The 25,667-nt window shown below is 43.8% G+C and overlaps 1 protein-coding gene across 1 annotated transcript; it reads left to right on the top strand.

The window, feature by feature from the left end:
• Nucleotides 1–179: 179 nt before the first annotated feature.
• On the top strand, nt 180–25,381 carry LOC144600293 (sodium- and chloride-dependent neutral and basic amino acid transporter B(0+)-like). The gene is made up of 14 exons (XM_078411859.1): nt 180–218; nt 429–582; nt 2,610–2,741; nt 4,671–4,838; nt 5,972–6,110; nt 7,145–7,277; nt 9,656–9,796; nt 11,179–11,407; nt 14,167–14,292; nt 16,802–16,920; nt 20,072–20,171; nt 22,056–22,165; nt 23,624–23,794; nt 25,178–25,381. Exons 2-14 carry the CDS (start codon nt 513–515, stop codon nt 25,379–25,381), a joined length of 1,842 nt encoding a protein of 613 aa, XP_078267985.1. The 5' UTR covers nt 180–218; nt 429–512.
• The last annotated feature ends 286 nt before the right edge of the window (nt 25,382–25,667 follow it).

Below are 25,667 nucleotides of genomic sequence, written 5' to 3'. Positions count from 1 at the left end.
GGTTACTGATTGTGGAAGAGTTAATTGCAAGACCGGAATATGTCAGTTCATAGCAAAAAGCCTGCAGCAGTTCTTGGTTCATCTCTGAATGAAAGGATCCTTTAAAATTTTATCCACCTTAAGAAGATAAAAGATCATTTGTCAAAATGGATGATAAAGAAGTAGCGTTTTACAGTTTATCACAGAATGATCATCACACACAGCGTCCAGAGAACACAGTAAGTATTTTATGAAAACATTGGCAAAAAATCTTATGGAGATTCCTGAAGGATTTGAGGATCTCAGTGTTAGGATATTACTCGATGGCCTTCAGAATGTTTCCAAACTTTTCTCTGATTGCTGTTAAACGGAAAAAAGATGAATGTTTCATTAGTGATCATCTTGTTTGAGTTTTGGTCTGCCAATGTCTGGTTTCCTCTTTCTCCAAGTCTGCCGCCGATGGACACGTGGGTGAAAGAGACGAGAACGTGGAGCGAGGCAACTGGTCCTCGAAGACCGACTACCTGCTCTCAATGATTGGCTGTGCTGTGGGTCTGGGCAACGTCTGGAGATTCCCTTACCTAGTGTACAGGAACGGAGGAGGTACTGTAGAGGTTTCATCATCCATGGAAGGGAAAGGCATAAGAAAGGGAAAAGAGTCGTAGATTTGTAAACAAAATAATATTAAATTCAATAGACACAGAATAGAACATAGAACCGTGCAGCACAGGAACAGGCCCTTTGGCCCACAAAGTCTGGGTGGAACATGATACCAAATTAAACTAATCTCTTCTGCCTACACATGATCTATATTCCACCATTCACTGCATGTTCATGTGTTTATCTAAAACCCACTTAAACACCACCATTGTATCTGCTTTCACTGCCACCCCCAGCAGGCATTCCAGGCACCTACCGTACACTGTGCAAATAAAAACATGCCCCACACATCTCCTTTAAATTTCCCCCTCTCACCCCAAAACTATGTTCTTCACTATTCAACATTTTCATCCTTGGAAAAAGATTCTGACTCTACCCTATCTATGCCTCTCATCTATACACTAAAACTCTCATTTGTTTGTTTGTTTATTCCTGAACTACAGCCAAAATGGTACACGATAGTGTGACAATTTTAAGCCCACCTTACTCACTGTTGTCCCTTTGGTGCTAATGGAAGAAGTTTCACTGAAATCGGTATTATATTTTTAAAGTTATTCACATTTTAAAGTTTAAATCTATCTCCTAGGGAGAGAGCAGGAGGGAGGGGGAGGATAAGGGGGAGTTGAAGGGGATGGAGTGGGGGTGAGGGGAAGGGAGGGGGGTTGGAGGTAAGGGTGGACCGGGAGGGGAGGGAGGGAGGAGGGAGGGAAGGGGAGGAAGGAAGGAGGGGGCGAGGTGGGAGAAGGGGATGGGGGAGTAAGGGGGAGGGAAGAGATGGTGCTGCACCAATGCAGGAGAGGTTTGGGCCCAATGGGTCCACTTGGTCTAGTAATTTGATATAATTCTATCAGGTCTCCCCTCAGCCTCTGACACTCCAGAGAAAACATTCCAGTTTGTTCAACCTCCCTTTATAACTAACACCCTCTAATCCAAGGAGCATCATGGGAAATCTCTTTTGCACCCTCCCCGAAGCTCCCACATTCTTCCTGTAATGGGGCGATAAGAACTGCAATACTCCAAATGCGGTTTAATCAAAGGTTTTATAAACACGACTTCCCTACAGTGATATGTAATGCCCCGACCGATGAAGGTAAGCATACTGTACACCTTCTTTGTCACTCTTTCTATTTTTGTTGCTCTTTTCAAGGACAATGGGTTTGGAACCCACCATTCCTTTAGACATTGACGCTGTTTAGGGCCCTGCCATTAACTGTACACTTTTCCCTGACCTTGGACCACCCGAAGTATAGACACCCAGATTAAACTCCATCTGCCATTTCTCCACCCATATCTGTAACTGGTTTCAATCCTTTGACAGCCTTCTTCACTCTCCACAACAACACCAATTTCTGTGTTGTCTGCAACCTCCAGCCAGAATGACATCCTTCCACCATAACCTTTGTTTTCTATTAAGACAGTTATAACTCCAAACTACCAACCAATTGTTTAAGACAAAACCTGCCTCTGATAAAGCCACGACAATTGTTCCTAATTAGCCTATTCTCTTCCAAATGCGAGTAATTCCTATCACCTTCTCCCTCCCCAGGTCCCCTTCCGCCTGTATTCCATCCTCCCTTTGTACCCTTAACAAACATGCCACATCCTACCTGTAATGGAATGACCAGAACTGAACGCAATACTCTAAATGCAGCCTGACCAAAGTCCTATAAAGCTGCATCATGACTTCCTGACTCTTATACTCAATGCCAACCAATGAAGGGATGTAAACAATACTCCTTTGTTACCACTATTATCTTTGCTGCCACTTACAGGAAGCAATAGACTTGGACCCAGAGATCCCTCTGAACATCTATGAAGTCAATGATCTTCCCCGTGACTGTAAATATAGCACAGAGCCTTAGAGATTTGTGTGTAGTGGTAACCTGCCAGAAACAAGGATGTTCAGAAAGACTCTGTAACCCCCAGTCATGCTTGTGCTCTCTAATGAAGTCCTCACTTACATTTTCTAGGTGTCTTTCTCATTCCCTACTCACTCATGCTGGCACTCGTTGGGATGCCGATGTTCTTTTTGGAATCGTCCTTTGGGCAGTTTGCCAGCCGCGGACCTGTTGCAGTGTGGAAAGCTGTGCCAATACTACAAGGTTCATGTTTATTTATCAATGCCGTTTGGAACAATTTATATGAGGAATATTGGTTTGAACTGTACTAATGTACTGGGTTTAGTTATGTTATTTGATCAGAGATGAAACAGTCTTGCTGCATCACTGTTCACAGTCTAATATCAGCTAGATTTTTACAAAATTGTTTGCATTGATTGACTGAAAGATACAGCATGGAAACAGGCCCTTTGGCCCATTGAGTCCACACCGACCTTCGATAACTTGTTCACCCTATATTATCTAATTTTCTCATCCACTCCCAACGCACCAGGCAATTTACGGAGGCCAATTAATCTACAAACCTGCACATCTATGGAATGTGGAGTAAACCAGAGCACCCGGAGGAAACCCACGTGTTCACAGATGGAACAGGCAAACTCCACACAGAGAGCAAAATATGCTTCAAATGCTGGAAATCTAAAATAAAAACAGAAAATGCTGAAAACAATCAATGGGTCAAACTGCATCTGTGGAAGGGGAAACCGAGGCAATGTTTTATGTAAAAAATCCTTTGGCATAATGTAGAGGGATACATGGAGCTTGTTAAACTGATGAGAAGGCGTATGTGTGTTGGGGTGGTGGGTAGGAGGATGTCTCCAAGAATAAAACTGGGGTCATCGTGGGGTTAAGGTCATCTTGTCAATGAGTGAAAAGGAACAGTTAGAGAGGGAGAACACACAAGAAGTTAGACAAATAAAATATGGGAGGTGTGGGACATAACCAGCATGCTAGGATATGCACGAGATCCATTCCTAAAGGGAATAAAAGGGTAAAATAGAAGCTGAGACCATACCACAGATGGACGGCCCATGCTGAAAGCTATACAAGATACATATACACTTAGTGAGACAGGGACTGATTAGAGAAGGCTCATGTCTTCTGATGGCTACATTGAAGGAAGGCTTCATGGAAGGAAGCAGAGTGAGATGGTGGAAGGTTTTCGGACTGGAGGCCTGTGACTAGTGGTGTGCCTTGGTGATCGGTGCTGGGCCCATGTTGCTTTTTGTGGTTTCTATCAATAATTTGGATGAGAATGAAGAAGGCATGATTAGTTAATTTGCAGATGACATGAAAGTGGGTGGTTTTGTAGCTAGCGAAGATAGTTATCAAAAATTACAGCAGGATCTTGATGAGGGGGGGGGGCAAATGGGCTGAGGAATGGATCATGGAGTTTATCACAGATATGTGCGAGGTGTTGCATTTTGGGAAGTCAAACCAGGGCAGGAACTTCACACCTCATCTTCCTGCTCGCCAGGGAATCAAGTCCAAGCTTGCTCAATCTCCCCCTTTGGCTCAAGCCCCTGAGTCCTGGCAATGTACTTGGAAATCTTCTCAGCACTCTGAAGCTTAACCATCTCCTCCCTGTAGCAGGGTGATCAAAACTGAACACAATACTCCAAATGTGGCCTCTACAACGTCTTCTACAACCTTAACATAACATCTCAATGTTTACACTCAAAACCCTGACTGATGAAGGCCAATGTACCGAAAGCCTTCATGTCCACCCTATCTAACTGTAGCGCCATTTCATGGAACAATGGAAGTAATCTCACAGTGGTGTTGGGTAATGAGTTTCAGGAGTTGGTAATGACAAAGTGCCAGTAACTCACATCCAAGTTAGGATCATGTGCAACTTGGAAGTAAATACGTTGTTATATTTATCTTGGTGGGAGAGTTCAAGCATTGAGAGATGTTATCAGCTCCTGTCATAACTGCAGCGTGTTATGGAGTTGGTGGAAGAAAATTTGAATATCTGGAAACTGGGCCGTTCAGTTGTTGATCAGATTGTTGTGAAGGGATGGTTGTCAGACATGTAGAGGGTATTTCATCACAACCTGATTAACAATCTTTGTGTGGGAATATATTTCAATTAGTTTCTGTTCTAAACTCCTGTTCACCATTTATTTTAAGGTGTTGGGGTCACCATGGTCCTTGTGAGTTCACTCTGTGGCATTTCCTACTGCTGCATCATCGCCTACAGCCTGTTCTACCTGTTTGCCTCCTTCCAATCCCCCCTGCCCTGGTCAGACTGCTTCAGCTGGTGGGGTGCGGATGAAACCTGCAGTCGGACACCCAGAGGTACTGAGCCAACTTTACGGTTAGGCACCAACTAAGCGCTTCCAATATCAACATGCTGAATTACAGACAGTAATGGAGACTGGCTCTACACGTGGTGTCTGAACCTGAAATAAAAATAGAGAATGCTTGAAATACTCTGCATATCATGGAGCATCTGGCTTTGTTTAGTTTAGTTTGGAGATACTGCATGGAAACAGGCCCAGTGGCCCACCGAGTCCACACCGACCATCCCACTAGTTATATGTCATTCTACCTTCTCATCTATGCACTACACTCTTGGGTCAATAGAGGCCAATTAACCTAAAATTAATCTGTGGGATGAAATTGGAACACCTGGAGGAATCCCATGCGGTCAAAAGTCAGGATGAAACCTAGGTTTCTGGTGCTGTGAGGCAGCAGCTCTACAATCTGCACCACTGTGCGGCCTTATGCAGAGAGAACAGAATTAACTATTGTGGTGGTGGTGGAATGAGGAGCCTTCCAGTAAGGCAGCAATCCTGTTGATTTGCTTCCAATTTAGTCTTTTGCACTCAGAGCTTATATTAGAGCAACCAGGACCAGAGTATCCCGACTTGCTACTTCCTGCCTGTGAGCCAATCTAGATCCATACCTGTGTGTTATGACTTAAAAAGAGACACACATAGTGCTGGAATAAATCTGTGGGTCAAGCAGCATCTCTGGAGCACATGGATTGGCAACATTTAGGAACGTGCCCCTACTTCAAACTCTTTTCTTGCTTTCACCTTCCTACTACAATTAGCCTGAAGAAGAGTCCCAACCCAAAGCATCCCCGTCTTCCAGAGATGCTACCTGACCACCAGAATTATTCCAGCACTTTGTGGGTTTTTTTGTAAACCAACATTTACAGTTCCCAGGTAGACACAAATTGCTGGAGTAACTCAGAGGGACAGGCAGCATCTCTGGAGAGAAGGAATGGGTGACGTGTCGGATCGACATCCTCTGAAGAAGGGTCTCGACCCGAAACGTCACCCATTCCTTCTCTCCAGAGATGCTGCCTGGCCCGCTGTGTTACTCCAGCACTTTGTGTCTACCTTCGATTTAAACCAGTATCTGCAGTTCTTTCCTACACATTTCCTCTACAGTTCCCAGTGTCCACATTTCATATTTTCCAGATTTGATGTTCAATCTCAGTGTGGCCAATGGATATTTTGACATACTTAACACAACGTGGTTACACACAAGCAACAAATCTTACTCAAATGGATCAGAAGTCGGCGTTTGTTTCCAGGGCCCAAGTGAGCAATACTGGGAGTAAGTAACATGCTGCTGGTATTTACATCTACAGCCTACACTGCTACAACAGTGGCTTCCCTTTGGGGTGGTCAATGAGCTGTCCTGTTTAATGAGGGAAGTTTAATTTGCTTTGGATAGCCTTACTATTTATGTCAATGTATGTTCTACATTAACCTGACACCATGGACTCATCCAGTTGTGAACAACACTACGTTAACATTTGCCGGTTTATTTTAATAATATTTACATTGCAAAATCATGTGAATATTTGTTTTAAATTTTCATGCTCTTAAAAGTAGCTTCACCTAAGTTAAATAGCTGAATTTGTCTTTGAGTGATATCTGTTTTGTTGTGTTAATTAGCTTATTGTGGTCTTGTGTCTGATCTATCGATTTAGAGTTGAACAATGGGAAGTTGTGGCATTAGTTAGGGCAGACAGTTTAATTTAGTTTTGAAGAGATTCAGCCTGGAAACAGGTCCTTTGGCCCACCGAGTTCAAGCCGACCATCAATCATCCATTGACATTAGTTCTATGTTATCCCATTTTCATATCTTCTCATCCACTCCCAACACACTCATTTACAGAGGCCAAATAACCAACAAACCCGCCCCTCTTTGGGATGTGGGAGGAAACCGGAGCATCCAGAGGAAACCCACACTGTCAGGGAGAACGTGCAAGCACCACACAGATGGCACCCGTCATGAGCAAATCCATGTCTCTGGCGCTTTGAGGCAATGGCTCTACCTGCTGCCCGATTAACCCAAGTCGTTTTAGGAGTAGCACACTCAACTACAATAGGTGTGCTCAGTGGAGAATCTCATCAACCAAGCCCATTTAAAAGAAGATTTCTATTATGTGATACAAAAAGCTGAAGAATGGCAGAATACAAAAAGTATAAATTAAATTCACTTTCACTTCTGGTAACAATTTGTAGTCACGCCATTAAATTCAAAAATATTTAATTGAATGTTAATTCACCAATGCATTTTATGTAAAGTGATTGTGTGGAAGGGCACTTGCAAAAGTTGTCTCCTTTAAATATTTTATTTAGTAAAGGAGTTTTACACCGTTCAAGTTCCATGGATGAGACGGGGAAGATCGTCTGGCGCTTAGCCCTGTGTGTGCTCCTGGTGTGGCTGATGGTTGTAGCCGCCTTGTTTAAAGGAATCAAATCTTCAGGAAAGGTAAAAGAATTGGTGACGAAAGGGGTCAAACTCTGGGGAGAAAGGATGGGTTTTTACACGAGAAATCTCATTTTCTCTCCCTATAGTTCAGGCCCTCAAGTCCTGGCAATATTCTCGTAAATCTTCCCTACACTCTTTCAACTTATCATCTTTCCTATAACAGGGTGATCAAATCAGAACACAAAATGCCAACTGTGATCTCACCAGCACCCTGTACAGCTGTTACATAACATCCCAACTTCTACACTCAACACTCTGACTGATGAAGGCCAATGTGCCAAAAGCCTTATCTACCTGTGATGTCCCTTTCAAGGAAGTATACTTCTATCAGGTCTCCCTGCAAGAATATAATTTGAATGTAGTTATGGATAGTATTACCTGACATGATTGGATAACATCCAAAGCTTTTCACTGTACTTCAGTACACGTGAGAATAATAAACCTAATAATAAACCTAATCAGGGCAGTTGTGACAGTGACAATGACAAAGAAGCTAAATTGAATATACTGAAGATACTGTAACCAATTCCCCCCTAACTGAGGAAGTGCTATTTACACTGAGGTTAACCTGCAGCTCTGAGATAAATACACTCTTTATGTATATTTAAGAATCAAAGGGTACTGAGTTAATGCAGGACAATGGCACAGAGATGAAAGATCAGTCATCAATCTTACTGGAAACATGAGGGGTCAAATGGCCAACTCTTGCTTCTATTTATTTTGTTGTAATGTTCCAATTTTCAAGAGAAACCAAAGTAATGTAGATGCCAGAGATAGTCACAGAATCATAAGGCACAGAAACAGGCCTTTCAGCCCAACTCATCCATGCTAAACTAGATGCCTCTATCTAAGCCAATCCCACCTGCCCGTGAATGGCCCATATCCCTCTATATCCCATATCCCATATCTGAAATTTTAAAATCCTGGAAATAGAGACATGGAGGCATACAGCACAGAAACAGGCCCTTCGGCCCAACTCGTTCATGCTGACCAAGAAGCCCCCATCTCAACCTTCCCACCTGCCCTCATTTAACCCATAACCATCCAAACCTTCCCTGTCCATGTACCTGTCCGAGTGTCTTTTAAATGTTGTAACAGTAAGCAGGTTAGCTGGTCAGTGGCACTGCAGAGAGAATAAATATTTCAGGCTGATGACAGGTTCTGAAGAACAGTCTTGAACTGAATGGTTAAATGATATTTTCCTCCACTGCCACTGAACTGCTGGGTACTTCCAGTGTTTTTACTTCTGTAATTGACCTCTGCTTCATTCTTTGCTTTAAGTGAAATCCTATAGACAATAGACAATAGACAATAGGTGCAGGAGTAGGCCATTCAGCCCTTCGAGCCAGCACCGCCATTCAATGCGATCATGGCTGATCACTATCAATCAGTACCCCGTTCCTGCCTTCTCCCCATACCCCCTCACTCCGCTATCCTTAAGAGCTCTATCCAGCTCTCTCTTGAAAGCATCCAACGAACTGGCCTCCACTGCCTTCTGAGGCAGAGAATTCCACACCTTCACCACCCTCTGACTGAAAAAGTTCTTCCTCATCTCCGTTCTAAATGGCCTACCCCTTATTCTCAAACTGTGGCCCCTTGTTCTGGACTCCCCCAACATTGGGAACATGTTATCTGCCTCTAATGTGTCCAATCCCCTAATTATCTTATATGTTTCAATAAGATCCCCCCTCATCCTTCTAAATTCCAGTGTATACAAGCCCAATCGCTCCAGCCTTTCAACATACGACAGTCCCACCATTCCGGGAATTAATCTAGTGAACCTACGCTGCACGCCCTCCATAGCAAGAATATCCTTCCTCAAATTTGGAGACCAAAACTGCACACAGTACTCCAGGTGCGGTCTCACCAGGGCCCGGTACAACTGTAGAAGGACCTCTTTGCTCCTATACTCAACTCCTCTTGTTACGAAGGCCAACATTCCATTGGCTTTCTTCACTGCCTGCTGAACCTGCATGCTTCCTTTCATTGACTGATGCACTAGGACACCCAGATCTCGTTGAACTCCCCCTCCTCCTAACTTGACACCATTCAGATAATAATCTGCCTTTCTATTCTTACTTCCAAAGTGAATAACCTCACACTTATCTACATTAAACTGCATCTGCCATGTATCCGCCCACTCACACAACCTGTCCAGGTCACCCTGCAGCCTTATTGCATCTTCCTCACAATTCACACTACCCCCCAACTTAGTATCATCTGCAAATTTGCTAATGGTACTTTTAATCCCTTCGTCTAAGTCATTAATGTATATCGTAAATAGCTGGGGTCCCAGCACCGAACCTTGCGGTACCCCATTAAATGTAAATGTTGTAGCAGAAACACAGGATAATCTAACAATCCCTGTCCCTGACCAGGTGGTTTATTTCACTGTAACATTCCCATACGTGGTTCTGATCGTACTTCTGATCCGAGGACTGACCCTGGAGGGAGCCTGGAAAGGGATTGAATTCTACATTGGAAGTCAGTCAGACTTCTCAAAGCTGGCTGATGCTGAGGTAAACAAATCACAACATTCTATATATTGGCTGGCTTTGAGGAAAATATATCTCACTTTTAATCTGGTATTTTATCTCAGTTAGTTTTTGGTTTTGCACTAGTTGATGAAAGCTCTGTTTAGTCATTTGTTGGTTGAGATCTGAATTAATTTAACACGGTGGAGCTTTCTTTGTTCCAGCTTGTGTAAGGGCTCAAATTCAGCGTAGCCATGTGGGTTTTATTGCAGGGGTGTAAAAAAGGTGTAAAAGCTCCAGCTCGATTATGTTGCCAGGACATCCTGTTTATGGCTAAGGGTATCCTTTGATATGGGCAACTGGCTTTAAGGCTTTGATGGTTAGCCATCCTTTGAAGTGTTAAGAAGAACAACTTGCCATATGGACTGCCCTTTGTTCCCAAGAAAGAAGAGGTCACGATGGACACAACGGACACGAGGTCCCGAAACACATAAAGATTTATAGGACATTGTAAAACTTGCCATATAAGGTAGCAACAGGAAATGTACTGGGAAACGTAATTCAGGTATAAATATGTGTAATTGTTAGCATTCGGAGAGAGAGACTACACTAACTTCCTAAGCGTTTCTAAACGCTTCGGTTTCTAGACTCTCTCCCACCTGGGTGAGTAGAATAAAGAGGTTAAACGAATTCGGTTGTCTGCCTGTTTTTTCTAATAGGCCACAGACTACAACATTTGCAGAGGGATAACAGAGCCCAGACGACAAGAGTGCAAGAGATCTCATCTCTTTGGCAATCACATCTCATCTCTTGCTAAATAACAAGCGAAGTCAGTGGCCTAGGCAACAGCGTGTAGATAAGGAGGCTGAATGATACCACTACTGTTGACCAGTGGAAGCATTATTTAGCACCCATACAATAGAATGGTGTGAATATTCCACCCCATATTCTCCCTGTAGCTACAAGATGTTGGACTGAACTGGATTGGTGTCTTTGTACCATCAGAGGCTGAGGGGAGACTTGACAGAAGTATATAAAATTATGAGAGGCATAGATAGGGTAGACAGTCAGAACCTTTTTTCCCAGCTTGCAAACGTTAAATGCTGGATGGCATAGCTTTAACGCGAGAGGGTCAGAGCTTCAAGCAGATGTGTGGGACGTGTTTTGCACAGAGGGTGGTGCGGGCCTGGAACACACTGCCAAGGGTGGTGGTAGACACAGATACAATAGTGGTATTTGGTTATGTCGGGAAATGCAGGAAATGGAGGAATACGCGTCACATGCAGGTCGACATGTGTTGATCTTGGCATCATGATCAGCACAGATATTGCGGATAAGGGCCTGATCCTCTGCTCTACTGTTTTACGTACGATATTAAAGTTGAATGAGTTTGTTAAATATGACTGATTCCATCTTCTATTCACCAGGTGTGGAAAGATGCTGCAACTCAGATATTCTATTCCATGTCAGTGGGCTGGGGCGGCTTAATAACCCTGTCATCCTACAACAAATTCCACAACAACTGTTACAGAGACACCATCACTGTCTGTGTGGTGAACTGTGCCACGAGTGTGTTTGCTGGATTTGCCATCTTCTCCGTCCTGGGACACATGGCTCACGTACAGAACAAGCCTGTTTCAGAGGTCGCTCAGTCAGGTAACTATGGTCTCCACTCTGTGCTGAAGGTTATTTGAGCAGGGGATCTCACGCCTGCCTTAGACTTGGTTTAGTGTAGTTTAGAGATACAGGATGGAAACAAACTCTTTGGCCCACCAGGCCCACGCCGACCATTGATGACCCGTTCACAGTAGATCTATGTAATCTCACCTTTGCACCCAGTCCCCACACATGGGGGACAATTTACAGCGGCCAATTAACCTACAAGCCTGCACGTCTTTGGGATGTGGAAAGAAACTGGAGCTCGGACGAAACCCATACGGTCACAGGGAGAACCTACAAACTCCACACAGACAGCACCTTGGTTCTTGATTTCCCTACCCTTGGTAGAATTACAAATTACTGACAGTGTATTTTGTGTCTGTAAAGCTTTCAAAGGAAATGTGAAACCTGCAAAATATTCTGAAGTATTGGTGCTGCTGTGGCACTGAAAGAGGCCGTTCAGTCCATCAGCCTAATGCTTGCTCTGAGGGAAGCAATCCTATTAGTCCCATTGCTCCTTCTCATTGTTCCCTTACAATTGACAATTTATTTTCTCTCATTTATAAACTTCCCTTTTTGATTATTTTTGCCGTTAAACTGAACTGAGGACTCATTTGTACTCGTCAAGGAACCTCCCCATAGATCTGTGTTGACTGATTGAAAGATAGTGTGGAAACAGGCCCTTCAGCCCACTGAGACCATGCTGACCATCGATCAACCATTCACACTAGTTCTATATTATCCCACTTTCTGATCCACCCCCTGCACACTGGGACAATTTTGCAGAGACCGATTAACCCACAAACCTACACGTCTTCAGAATATGGGAGGAAACCCATACGGTCACAGCAGGGCTGGATTAAGCTGGTGTGAGGCCCGTAGCATATGTTTTCAACGGGCCTTAAATATGGGAAAAGGTGACATCACCGCCTGTGGCCCACGTGACCTCACCCAGCCAGCGGCCACGTGCTCCCACTCCACCAATGGCGGCCGCCCAGGTCGGGAGGCGGGTTGCTACGCAACCTCCGTTAGGCGCTCCCAGAAATCGCAACAAAATGCAGCAACAATCAGCGAGGTCCCAAAATCCAGGGTTCAAATGCACAGGCCTGGGCCAACTCGGTGCAACATTCAACAGAAATGCCGCGGGGATTTGTGCAGACTAGGGGCAAGAAACACATCAAGCCCCTGCATTGGGTGGCGACCGCAGTGCGAGCGAGTGCGCCCAGCGCCCGCTCCACACATACAACTCTGGTTCTAGTTGATTACTGCGCATACACCTCACAAGTGGTTATACCTGGCCGGTCAGAGTGAGTAGAGTAGTGATTCAATTTTAAAGTGGGCCCTGGAGACACCGAGGGCAACCCTCCCAGTGTTAACAACACCAGCTGCACACCAGATTCGCATCCCCCCGAAGGCCAGCGCTTCCCTCTCCCGCGAGCGGGGATCGCCCGCTTCAACCACAAACTCCAACGGCATCATGCGCAGGTCTGCCAAGCACGCTGCCCCAGCCTGCAAGCTCTGGGGAGGGGAAAGGAATCAAAAATCCCGGCACTTGCTACCTAACGGCCAAATATGGTCTGTCTACAAGTTTGCAGATGACACCACACTGTGGTGGGTCGGATCACAAACAATGATGAGACTAAGTACAGGAAGGAGATAGAGAAGTTAGTATCAGGGTGTCAGGCCAGCAATATTTCCCTCAATGTCAATAAGATGAAGGAGCTAAAAGCCAAAAATGCTCACCGACGCCTTTACTTGCTGAGGAGACGGAGGAAATTTGGCATGTCTCCAGTGACTCTTACACACTTCTACAGATGCTCCATAGAATGCATACTGTCAGCTTGCATCACAGCTTGGTTTGGGAACGGCTCTACCCAAGCCGGCAAGAAATTGCAGAGAGTAGCCCAGTGTATCACACAAACCAGACTCCCCATCATTGACTCTATCTACACTTTGTGCTGCCGCAGAAAAGCAGCGAAAACAATCAGACGTCTCATTCCTTGTTCTCCCTGCTCCAATCTGGCACCAGATACAGCAGCTTGAAAGCGTGCACCAGCAGTGTCAGGAACCTCATTGCGGCCATTGGAACTGGTGCGCTACAATGCTGAGAAACTATATGCTGCACTCTGTATCATTCCCTTCCTTCTTGAGTGTGGTTTGATGTATTCATGTCTGCTATTATCTGATCTGATTGGATAACATGCAAAACAAGGCTTTTCACTGTATCTCATTATGTACGGCAATAATAAACCTAAACTTAAATCTAGATAGTCTGCAAATGTCCTGAACCAGAATCGAAAATCTTACATGAATCTCACATCATGTAAAAGACTGGGACTAGCGTGACAGTGGCACCTTGGTCAGCATGGACAAGTTGGACTGAATGGCCTTCTTTCCAGTATGACTATGAGATCTTTGTAAAATGGAATTAGGGTCTGAACTCTGGTACAGTTATTAGTTAAATAGTTATCTTTTTGTGCAACTCTCCCTTGTCCAGTCCCACCACTCTTCTACCCACTGAGTGTCATTTTATGTAGTGAACCACTGGAGGAGATCTTGTAAGATTTACTAATGAATCATATACTTGTGCGCACAGAACCCAGTATTCAATTCCATTTCATTCAATGAAACATCAACTGTTTCATATAATGCTGCACATCTCAATATTGCATCACTCCAAGGTGCAGTATACCTGCTTGTCTTCACAATATAAATATATTTAAGGACGATTACCTGAAATTGTGTCTGTTGTTCAGGTTTCAGTTTGGCTTTCATCGCCTACCCAGAGGCTTTAGCACATCTGCCGTGGGCTCCTCTCTGGTCCGTATTGTTTTTCTTCATGTTGCTCACGCTGGGACTCGACACTCAGTTTGCAGGTTTAGGTAAGAGTGGCTCTGCCAAATTTAACAACACTTTTGATATTTACAATTAGAAATTATTAAATTACTTTAGAGTTAGTGTGAAAACAGGCCCTTTGCCCCACCGAGTCCATGCCAACCAGCGATCACACCATATTCCACACACGAGGGCCAATTTACAGAAGCCAATTAACCTACAAACCTGCAAGTCTTTGGAATGTGGGAGGAAACCAGATCAGACCGGAGAAACCGGAGGAAGCTCACACATTCACAGGGAAAATGTATACACTCAGTACAGGCAGCAACCGTATTCAGGATCAAACCCGGGTCTCTGGCGCTGTGAGGCAACAACTCAACCACTGTGCCGCCCTTTCTTCATTCAAGCTGAGAAAATGTTGCTGTTGATTGTAATTGTTAAGATATCCCGGATGGGAAAGAGCTGGGAAATAATGGTAGATGTGTACACAGCTGTGGGCACATCACCAATTCGCCTTCTTAATAACAGACTAGACTAGGTTTTTTTAAAGCACCAGTTCATTAATTACTTGAAATTAAATGGATTTGATTTGGGGTCCCTTGAAATGGACAGAGATGTAGATGTAGCCCAGTCCATCTCACAGACCAGACTCTGCACTATTGACTTCATCTAAACTTCACACTGCTTCTGAAAAGCAGCCAACATAATCAGAGACTTGTCCCACCCTGGTCACTCCTTCTTCTCTCCACTCTCATCCTGCACAAGGTACAGAAGTTTGAAAGCGTGCATCACCAGGCTCAGGAACATTTTCTTCCCCACTGTTTCTGAACAATTCCTTCCAGAAGCTGGGGTACTGTCCGATTCACCTCTACCCCATTGTGGACTGGACTTTGACTATGGAACTGATGCGCTATGATGCCGAGAACTATAAACTGCATTCTGTATCTTCCTCTTTGCTCTGTCTGCTGTACTTGAGTTTGACTTGATTGTAATTATGTATAGTATTATCTGAACTGTTTGGATAGCATGCTACACAAAGCTTTTCACTGTACCTCGGTAAGTGACAATAATAAACCTAAACCTGAAGCTAGATTCTTAGTCCAGATATTTGATGTTTGTAAACTGAAGCAACTCTTGTTTCTCTGCTTGAAGCCAGGGATTTGTGCACCCGGTATCTGAGGATAATAATTGTGCTAATGATTGTGCAGTAGATGGCTTCTCCCTAACAATTTGCCCGTTCAGAGTAACGAACTGGATTACATATGGAGGACAGATGTACAGAGAAACTGCCTCAGCTGTTCCCTCAGTCTCATCACTCCAGCCTTTGATAAGGTGCCATGTGTTGGGCTGCTTCGGAAGATGAGAGCCCACGGTATCAAAGGGCAGATACGAGCATGGACAACAGGTTGGCTGGATGGCAGAAGATAAAGAGTGGCAATAAAGGGGGCTTTTTCTGGTTGGCTGCCAGTGACTAGTGGAGTCCCACAAGGGTCGGTGATGGGGCCGCTACTCTTCACGTTGTATATTAATAATTTGCATGAGAGGATTGAAGGCTCTGTTGTAAAGTTTGCAGATGATACGAAAATAGGTGGGGGGGCAGGTAGTGTAGAGAAAGCAGGGACTCTGCAGAAGTATATGGACAGGTTGGGAGAGTGGGCAGAGAAGTGGCAGATGGAATATAATGTAGCAAAATGTGGAGTCATACATTTTGGTAGTATGAAAGCGTATACTATTTTCTAAATCGGGTGAGAATCCAGAAATTGGAGGTGCAAAGGGACTTGGGAGTGCTGGTGCAGGATTCCTAAAAAGTTAATCTGCAAATCGATTTGGTGGTAAAGAGAGCAAACTCAATGCTAGCATTTATTTCAAGAGGACTTGAATACAAAAACAGGGGTGTAATGTTGAGGATCTACTAGGCGCTGGTAGGGTTGCATTTGGAATATTGTGTGGAATTTTGGGCACTATATCTGAGGAAGGATGGCCTGGCTCTGGAGAGGGTCCAGAGGAAGATTACAAGAAGGATCCCAGGAACAAGTAGGTTAACGTATGATGAGTGTTTGTCGGCACTGGGCCTGCACTTGCTGGAGTTTAGAAGAATAAGGGGGACCTAATTGAAACATACAGAATAGTGATAGGGTTGGATAGAGTGGATGTGGAGAGGATGTTTCCACTAGTGGGAGAGTCTACGACCAGAGGTCATTGCCTCAGAATTAAAGGACCTTCTTTTAGGAAGGAGATGAGGAGAAATTTATTTAGTCAGAGGGTGGTGAATAAGAGGGTGGTGAATCTGTGGAATTCATTGACAAGGAAGGCAGTGGAGGGCAAGTCAGTGGATATTTTTAAGGCAGAGATAGATAGATTCTGGATTAGTACAGGTGTCAGAGGTTATGGGGAGAAGGCAGGAGAATGGGGTTAGGATGGACAGATCAGCTATGATTGAATGGTGGAATAAACTTGATGGGCCGAATGGCCTAATTCTACTCCTATTCCTTATGACCTTATGAGGGAATACTGTGGGACACTGATTATCATCGATTTAAACATTTCTTCCCCCAGAAACAATTCTAACAAGTCTGCTGGACCAGTTTCCAAAGATGTTGAAATCTAAACGTATTTATATGACAAGTGGAATTTGCTTGGTGTTTTATTTCCTCGGCCTTGTGTTTGTTACAGAGGTATGATGTTCATTAGTAGTTTTTTATGTTTAGTGCTGTCATAGCTGATCAGAAACTAGATGGGAGCAGGATTTAAGGAAGAATCTCGCTGTCCTAATGCATGGATTTGAATAGAAACACAGACCATTCCTTTCCTCACATCATCTTTGTTCTACCCATGCCTGGCTCTGTTGCAGAACATAGAACACAGGAACAGGTCCTTCCGCCCACAATGTTTCTGTCAAACATGTCACTAAGACCAATCCTTGTCGGATGCACAATCTATAACCACCACAGTGAAAAGCTTTTGTTGCGTGCTAACCAGTCAGTGGAATGGCAATACAAGATTACAATCGAGCCATTCAGTGTACGATACATGATATGGGGATAACGTTTAGTGCAACATAAACCTAGTAAAGTCCAATCAAAGATAGTTCAGGGATCACCAGTGAGTTAGATAGTAGTTCAGGACTGCTCTCTAGTTGCAGTAGGATAGTTCAGTTGCCTGATAACAGCTGGGACAAAATTGTCCCTGAATCTGGAATTGTGTGTTTTCACACTTCTACATGTTTTGCCCGATGGGAGGGTGGAGAAGATTATGCTGCTGGCCTTGCCGAGGCAGCGTGAGGGATAAATAGAATTAATGGAAGGGAAGTCGGTTTGTGTGATGGTCTGTGCAGTGTCCACAATTCGCTACATTGCCATTTGTATTGCCAATTTCAGGGACTAGATTGTAACCTGTACAATGCGATTGAAAGAGCAGAACTATGGGCTAACACTTTACATGGAAATAGAAACAACATAGGTCATTGACAATGTGTAGAAAGAACAGGGCAAGCAATGAGTGAACAATGGAAGAAACAGATGCATTCCAAATGCCAGGAAAATCTGGTAGATAAAATAAGCTAATCAAGTAAAGACAGAATATTACAAAATAAATGAAACAGATGAGACTTTAAACAGCTCGTGTGGACAGTACTGGGCTATGTGAGAAGGGGATAATTACTTCTATGGAGCAAAAGGAAAGGTAAATGGAAATAGCAAAGTTATTTGAAAGAGAACATTTCTTCAGCCTGAGTTTAGCTCAGAAGACTGGTTTGACCCTCTGTTGATTGATGGAATGCTTAAAAGCTTCTTGTCCCTGTACAATAAGGAATCCTCAGCCCAGCCTCAGAATAAAACGATGCACCTTTAGAAAGGAGATGAGGAGGAATTTCTTTAGTCAGATGGTGGTAAACTGGTGGAATTCATTGCCATAGATGGCGGTGGAGGCGTCAATTGATATTTTTAAGGCGGAGATTGACAGATTTCTGATTAGTAGCGGTGTCAGGGGTTATGGGGAGAAGGCAGGAGAATGGGTTGAGAGGGAAAGCTAGATCAGCAATGGTGGAGTAGACTTGATGGGCTGAATGGCCTAATTCTGCACCTATCACATGAACACGATAAGAAAAAAAATTCCTGATCCCCACAATACAGAAAATGGCAACTTGGAAATATACTGCACAGAAGTGCTGCCCTGAGCCAGCCCATCAATGCTGGACTTCTTGCTCATTTACATTGATCCCATTTTCCCGCATGAGGACCATATCATTTTGTGGGTCGTGCTTATTTAATAGTCTGTTTAAATGCTTCTTAAATGTAATAATTATATCTGATTTAACAGGTGCTTTTCAGAATGGCAGACTGTGACTAGTGGGGTGCCACAAGGCTCGGTGCTGGGACCCCAGTGTTTACAATATATATTAACGATTTAGACGAGGGAATTATATGTAGCATCTCTAAGTTTGCGGATGACACAAAGCTGGGTGGCAGTGTGAGCTGCGAGGACGATACTATGAGGCTGCAGGGTGACTTGAATAGGTTGGGTGAGTGGGCAGAAGCATGGCAGATGCAGTATAATGTGGATAAATGTGAGGTTATCCATTTTGGTGGCAAGAACAGGAAGGCAGATTATTATCTGAATGGTGTCAGGTTAGAAGAAGGGGAGGTGCAACGAGACCTGTGTGTGCTTGTACATCAGTCACTGAAAGTAAGCATGCAGGCACAGTAGGCAGTGAAGAAAGCCAATGGCATTTTGGCCGTCCTTGCAAAAGGATTTGAGTTTAGTAACAAGGAGGTCCTATTGCAGTTGTACAGGGGCCTGGTGAGACTGCACACCTGGATTATTGTGTGCAATTTTGGTCTCCTAATTTGAGGAAAGACATCATTGCTATTGAGGGAGAGCGGTGTAGTTTCACCAAGTTAACTCCTGGGATGGCGGGACTGACATATGATGAAAGAATGGGTCGACCGGGCTGGTATTCGCGGGAATTTAAAAGGATGAGAGGAGATCTTATAGAAACATATAAAGTTCTTAGAGGATTGGACAGGCTAGATGCAGGAAAAATGTTCCCAATGTTGGGGGAGTCCAGAACCAGGGGTCATAGTTTAAGAATAAGAGGTAGGCCATTTAGGACTGAGATGAGGAAAAACTTCTTCACCTAGAGAGTTGTGAATCTGTGGAATTCTCTGCCACAGAAGGCATTGGAGGCAATTCACTGGATGTTTTCAAGAGAGAGTTAGGGCTAAGGGAATCAAGGGATATGGGGAAAAAGCCAGAACGGGGTACTGATTTTGGAAGATCAGCCATGATCAGATTGAATGGCGGTGCTGGCTCAAAGGGCTGAATGGCCTACTCATGCACCTATTTTCTATGTTTCTATGATTCCACCACTTCCTCTGGTAGTGCATTCCAAATATCAACCTCTCTGTGTTATCTTAATCCTGAGGTTCATTTTAAATCTCCTACCTATCACCTGAAATCTCAGTTTGAAGAAGGGTCTCGACCCAAAACGTCACCCATTCCTTCTATACAGAGATGCTGCCTGTCCAGCTGAGTTACTCCAGCATTTTGTGTCTATCTACCTGAAAGCAGTACCCTTTTATTTTGATCACCTTGTGGTTTCAAACATCGTCAAGCCACTTTTGCTCACATTTAGCTGCGAAACCATGTGGACATTAGCATTAAATGCATTGCTGAGTTCGAGAGCCAGAAAGAGATGTCGTTGAAGCATTGAAAGGTGAGGAAAGGCAGGATACATTGGGCAGTTTCCAATCTCATTGAAACTCTCATTTTAATGTTGATGCTATGATTTTGTGATGCAGCATTTTCAAACTCTGGCTTTAATTTTAGGCTGGAATTTACTGGGTGCATTTAATTGATTATTTCTGCACCGGGTGGATTATCGTGATTGTGGCCCTGCTGGAAGTGACCGGTCTGAGCTGGATTTATGGTAAACATAACAGGGAAAGTGCTGACTCTAAATTAGTTTGTTAAAACACTAAATGCATGACAATCAAGTTAAGAGTGTTTAATTGTCATATGTACCAGAAACACAACAATGGGATTCTTACTTGCTGCAGCACTAACAGTCCCACAAACACAATAATCATAGATAGCCTAATAAACAGATAAAAGGAATGGAAGGGAAGGCAGGTTTTTTATGCAGAGGTTGGTTGGGGCCTGGAACGTGCTGCCACTGGTGGTGGTGGAGGCAGATACAATAGTGGTGCTTGAGACTTTTGGATAGGCACACTGATGCGCACGGAATAGGGGAATATGAATCATTGTGGGGATGAAGCTGTTTTTGAACTTAGAGGGCATGGTTTTCAGACTCCTGTTTCATCTTGCCGATGAGTGCAGTGAAATGAGAGCATGGCCAGGGTGCTGTTGGTTTTTGATGATGCTGGCTGCCCTTTTGAGGCAGTGCCACCTCTCGACCCCTTCTATGATGGGAAGGTCAGTATCTATAATGGACTGCGTACTGTTCGCTACTTTTTGTATTCCCCTTTGTTCTTGAGGGTTGGAATAAATGAACAAGTTAATTGGATGATGTAATATAGTAAGTCCTTCAAAACCAAATGTGGCCAGTAACGAAAAAGTTTTGCCTGAACTGTCAAAATCCTTTCCCCTTGTTGCTCAAAACCCACCCTGATACAGGCAGTGCTTTCTACATCCTTCACCCTTGCTGCCTTGTAGTTCCTGGGCTGTTGATGGGTGCACAATCTTTGCTACAGTTTTTGTTAATTGCTGATAGAAATGTTGTCTGAAGGACTTCACTCTTGAACTAAAGGATGGAGATATCAAACACGATAGAACTTTATTTATCCCAGGATGGAAATAGATCTGCCAACTGTTTAATTGTCATTAAAAAACACGATACATGAAATTAAAGTAACGAGTGGAAAGGATTGGGGATGTGCAAAGATTCTGGGGGGGGGGGGAGTCAGTCTGCCCCACGACAGAAGGGGGGAGTTGTGCAGTTTGACTGGAGGGCATAGATGAGAGGGGCACAGTTTAAAGAAGATGTGTGGGGCACGTTTTTATGCAGAGGTTGGTAGGTGCCTGGAACGTGCTGCAGGGGGTGATGGTGGAGGCAGATACAACAGTAATGTTTAAGAAACTTTTGGATAGGCACATGGATATGCAGGGAATGGAGGGAATTGGAATAAATGCAGACAGACAAGAGATGGTCTTGGCATCATGTTCATCACAGACATTGTGGGCTGAAGGGCCTGTTGCTGTGCTGTACTGTTCTATGCTTTATGTAAAGTGGCTGAAGTTCATGATGCATATAAATGGTAGTGCAGGCTCAGTGACTCCCATGTTACTATGGAAGTCATTTTGTAATATCTCCCAATTATAATGACAACAGAATCACAGGATGTTCTGTGCGGGGTGAAGGGAAGTGAGAGCAGAACGGTGGGACGCAGATGAGGGCTTCATCCACGAGAAGGTGAGAAGACAGGTTTAATGAAGACAGACAACATCTCCCGAGTGTGGAAAGCCTTATTGTGGGAGGAGACATAGGGATTGAAAGTAATGGATGGCGTCTTTGCAAGAGTCAGGGTGGGAGGAGGTCCAGTCAAGGTGACAAGGATATTGGAAGGGAAAGATGGCATCCTTGCCAGAGGCAAATAAATTGAGAATTAAAGATGATATCTTTGCAAGAGAATGAAAGGTTGAGAGAAATAAGACTCTTACCTTGTCTGAAATTAACATTGCATCCATTTTATAATTTAATCTGTTCCTAATGCGAGATATGTGCACAAAAGTGCTATACTAAAGACCAGATCAGTCAATTCATTGCCTGTCCCTGTTTTCTTGTTGTTCACAGGGATAAACAGGTTCATCAAGGACATTGAGATGATGATTGGGAGGAGGATTTGGTTCTTCTGGCTGTGGTGGAGAGTGTGTTGGCTTTTCATCTCTCCGATCTTGCTGGCTGTAAGGAAAATGCAATATTTAGAGCACAGAAACAGGTCCTTTGGCCCATATTGGCTGCCACAATATCATTAAACTAATCTCCTCTGCCTACACATGATCCATATTACTCCATTATTTGCATATTCATGTGCTTATCCAAAAGCTTCTTAAACACCACTGTCACATCTGCCTCCCCAACCATGGTGTTCCAGGTGCCCACCACTTCCCGTGTACAAATAAAACATGCCCCCACATCTCCTTTCAAACTTCCGCCCTCTGACGAGAAAGCTCTGTCCTCCAGTCTTTGACATTTCCATCCTGGGGACAATTTGTGAATGTCTGCTCTATCTATGCCTTTCAATTTATGTCACGTTGCCCCTGTCTCTAATGTTCCAGAGTAAACAATCCAACTTTGTCCAACCTTTCCTTATAGCTAATGCTCTCTAATCTAGTCAGTGTTCTCTTGTGCACCCGATCCAAATCCCCACCATCCTTCCTGTAATGGGCGACTAGAACAGCACACGGAACTCCAAATGTGACCTAACGAAGTTTTGTAAAGCTCAAACATAACTTCCTGACTCTTGCACTCAATGCCCCGACTGATGAGTGCAAGCATATGCCTGCTTTACCATTCCATCAATTTGCATTGCCACTTTCAGGGAGCTATGGACTTGGAAACAAGATACCTCTGTACATCAGTGGTTTTAAGTGTCTTGCTAGTAACTGTGTACTTTCCCTTCGGAAAGTACAACATCTCACACTTGCATGAATGGACCTACATTTACTGTTTACTCACCCGAATGTATAACTGATCAATATCCCACTCTGTCCATTGACAACCATCTTCATTGTCCACATTCCAATCAATGTTGTGTTATTTACAAACTTGCTCACCAACTCGTCTACATTTTTGTCCAAGTCATTTACTTACTTATATTTCCATACCTTTGCGGATCACCACTGATCACAGACATTCAGCCAGAATAACACCCTCCCACCAATACCCTGTGTCTTCTATTGGTAAACCAGGTCTGAATCTAAATGACAAAATCATTGCATCTTTGGCGGATCCCATGCATCTTAAAGTTCTGGATCAGCCAGCAACGAGGGATAAAACGCCTTACTAAAATCCATGTGGCCATCTTGTACTACCCTATCCTCATTTACTGCCCTACCTTGTCCCGATTACCTTTGTGATCTCATCAAATACCTCAATCAAGTTAGTAAGACATGTAACTCTCAAGAGAGAGTTAGATAGAGCTCTTAAGGATAGCGGAGTCAGGGGTATGGGGAGAAGGCAGGAACGGGGTACTGATTGAGAATGATCAGCCATGATCACATTGAATGGTGGTGCTGGCTCAAAGGGCCGAATGGCCTACTCCTGCACCTATTGTCTATTGTCTATTGTAAACTGGAAACAATCCCACAACAGACCGTCTCATTAAATTATTTCTTGTTATGTCCAATCATTTGGCACAGGTAATATTATTCTGGTCTTTGGCGACATTTTCCATGCCAACATATGGACCTGTTGAGTACCCAGAGTGGGCAACAGCTCTTGGCTGGTTCATACCAATCTTTTTCCTCAGTTGGATTCCCATTGTTGCCATCCTGAAAGTTGCCCAAGCTAACGGCACCAACTTGTACCAGGTAAGAAAGCACTGCTTTATCCCATAATCACGAAGGAAAGGAATTTTAAAGAGTTTACCCCAATCACTTACTGTGCAATTGTTGGTAGGTTTAGGTTTCGAATGCAGAGACGATTTATGAGGATGTTGCCAGGATTCTAGGGGCTGAGCTACAGGGAAAGATTTGGGCAGGCTAGGACTTTATTTGTGGAGTGCAGGAGGCTGAGTGGTGATCAGAAAATTGTATAAAATCATGATAGGAATAGATAGGGGTTATTGCACAGTCTTTTATCAGGGTCAGGCACTCATGAACCAGAATACATAGGTTTAAGGTGAGAGGGTCAAGATTTAATACGAATTTGAGGGGCAACGTTTTCACTCAGGGAGTGGGGTTATATGGGCCGAGCTGCCAGAGGAGGTAGTCGAGGAAGATACTATAACAGCATTTAAAAGACACTGGGACAGGTACATGGATAGGAAAGGTTTAGACATGGGTAGATGCAGTCAAATGGGACTAGCTTAGATGGGGCATCTTAGACGGCATGACTAGTTGGCCCAAAGCACTTGTTTCCATGTTGTATGACTATGACACTATTATTGTCCTGTGTACCGAGCTTCAGTGAAAAAGTTTGTTTGGCATGTTGTGAAGTTAGATGATACAGTGCAGAATATAGTTCGCAACTTTGTAGTGCACTAGTTCCATAGACAAAGTCCAGTATCCCCAATGAGGCAGAGGTTGATTGGATCGTACCCTAGCTTATGGAAAGACCGTTCAGAAGCCTAATAACAGGGGCTGTTCCTGAGTCTGCCGGTGACACTTTCAAGCTTCATTAACAAACTAGAAAAGTTAATGTGTTAAGTAACGTGTTAGGAGTTCAAAAACAAAAAATCAGCAGGTGCTGAAAATCTGAAATTGAAAAATAGAATATGCTGGAAATGCTCAGCAGGTTGGGAACATTTGTAAAGTAGAGATATATTTAAAGTTAATGATCCTTCATGACAATTAGAAAAGTGAAAACACAATTCTGTTCTCAGATACACAGAGAGTGAGGTATGAAGAGAACAATTCAGAATATCTGTTGGAGACCAAGGTTTTTTTGGGCACATGGATATGCAGGGCATAGAGGAATATGGTTTACATGCAGGTAGATAGGAGTTGGTCGTGTCATCATGATTAGCACAGACATTGTGGGCTTCAGGGCCTGTTCCAGTGCTGTAAAACCTAGAAAAAATAAGCACAGCAACAGTCCCTTCGGCCCATAATGTCTGTACTAACATGATACAACAACTAACTCTTGCACATAATCCATATCCCTCCATTCCCAGCATATCCATTTTCTCTGCAACAGTATCTTAAATGCCAGTATAATGGTGGGATTATAATTGAACAAAATTATTTCCACAGAAGCTTTGTGCTGCCTGCAGATCAGCTCCTGATTGGGGTCCGTACTTGGAAAAGCACAGAGGACAAAGATACCGAAACTGTCCTCATTCTGCAGATGATCCAAAGCAAGTGCAACTTGTTATCGCATCTGACATATCAACAGTTGAGAGAGGATGTGTACACCAGGACCTCGAGACCTGTAGCTGCTCAGATATTGTACTTTAACTTCAGAGAGAGTTCTTCACAACAGCAGCAGTCTGCTGGAATACAAGGTCACAGTTTGGGATAGGTTGGGTTCAGGGAGGAATTACTGAACATTAGATTCACCATGTAGGATAATAACTGCAGATGCTGGTACAAAGCGAAGGTATCACAAAATGCTGGAGTAACTCAGCGGGTCAGGCTGCATCTCTGGAGAGAAGGAATGGACGACTTTTCGGGTCGAGACCCTTCTTCAGACTGATGTCAGGGGGGGCGGGACAAAGAAAGGATATAGGTGGAGACAAGAAGA

This window comes from Rhinoraja longicauda, chromosome 15, assembly GCF_053455715.1.
Source record: "Rhinoraja longicauda isolate Sanriku21f chromosome 15, sRhiLon1.1, whole genome shotgun sequence".
Taxonomy (NCBI): domain Eukaryota; kingdom Metazoa; phylum Chordata; class Chondrichthyes; order Rajiformes; family Arhynchobatidae; genus Rhinoraja; species Rhinoraja longicauda.
This window is presented reverse-complemented; position numbering and strand designations above follow the sequence as displayed.

What these genes read in the sequence shown, in the direction of transcription:
- LOC144600293 (XM_078411859.1), top strand. Translation starts at nt 513, where the DNA reads ATGATTGGCTGTGCTGTGGGTCTGGGCAACGTCTGGAGATTCCCTTAC. An exon ending in AGCTGTGCCAATACTACAAG is followed by an intron (nt 2,742 to 4,670) that starts GTTCATGTTTAT and finishes ATTTATTTTAAG; the next exon opens with GTGTTGGGGTCACCATGGTC. An exon ending in GCCTTGTGTTTGTTACAGAG is followed by an intron (nt 16,921 to 20,071) that starts GTATGATGTTCA and finishes CTTTAATTTTAG; the next exon opens with GCTGGAATTTACTGGGTGCA.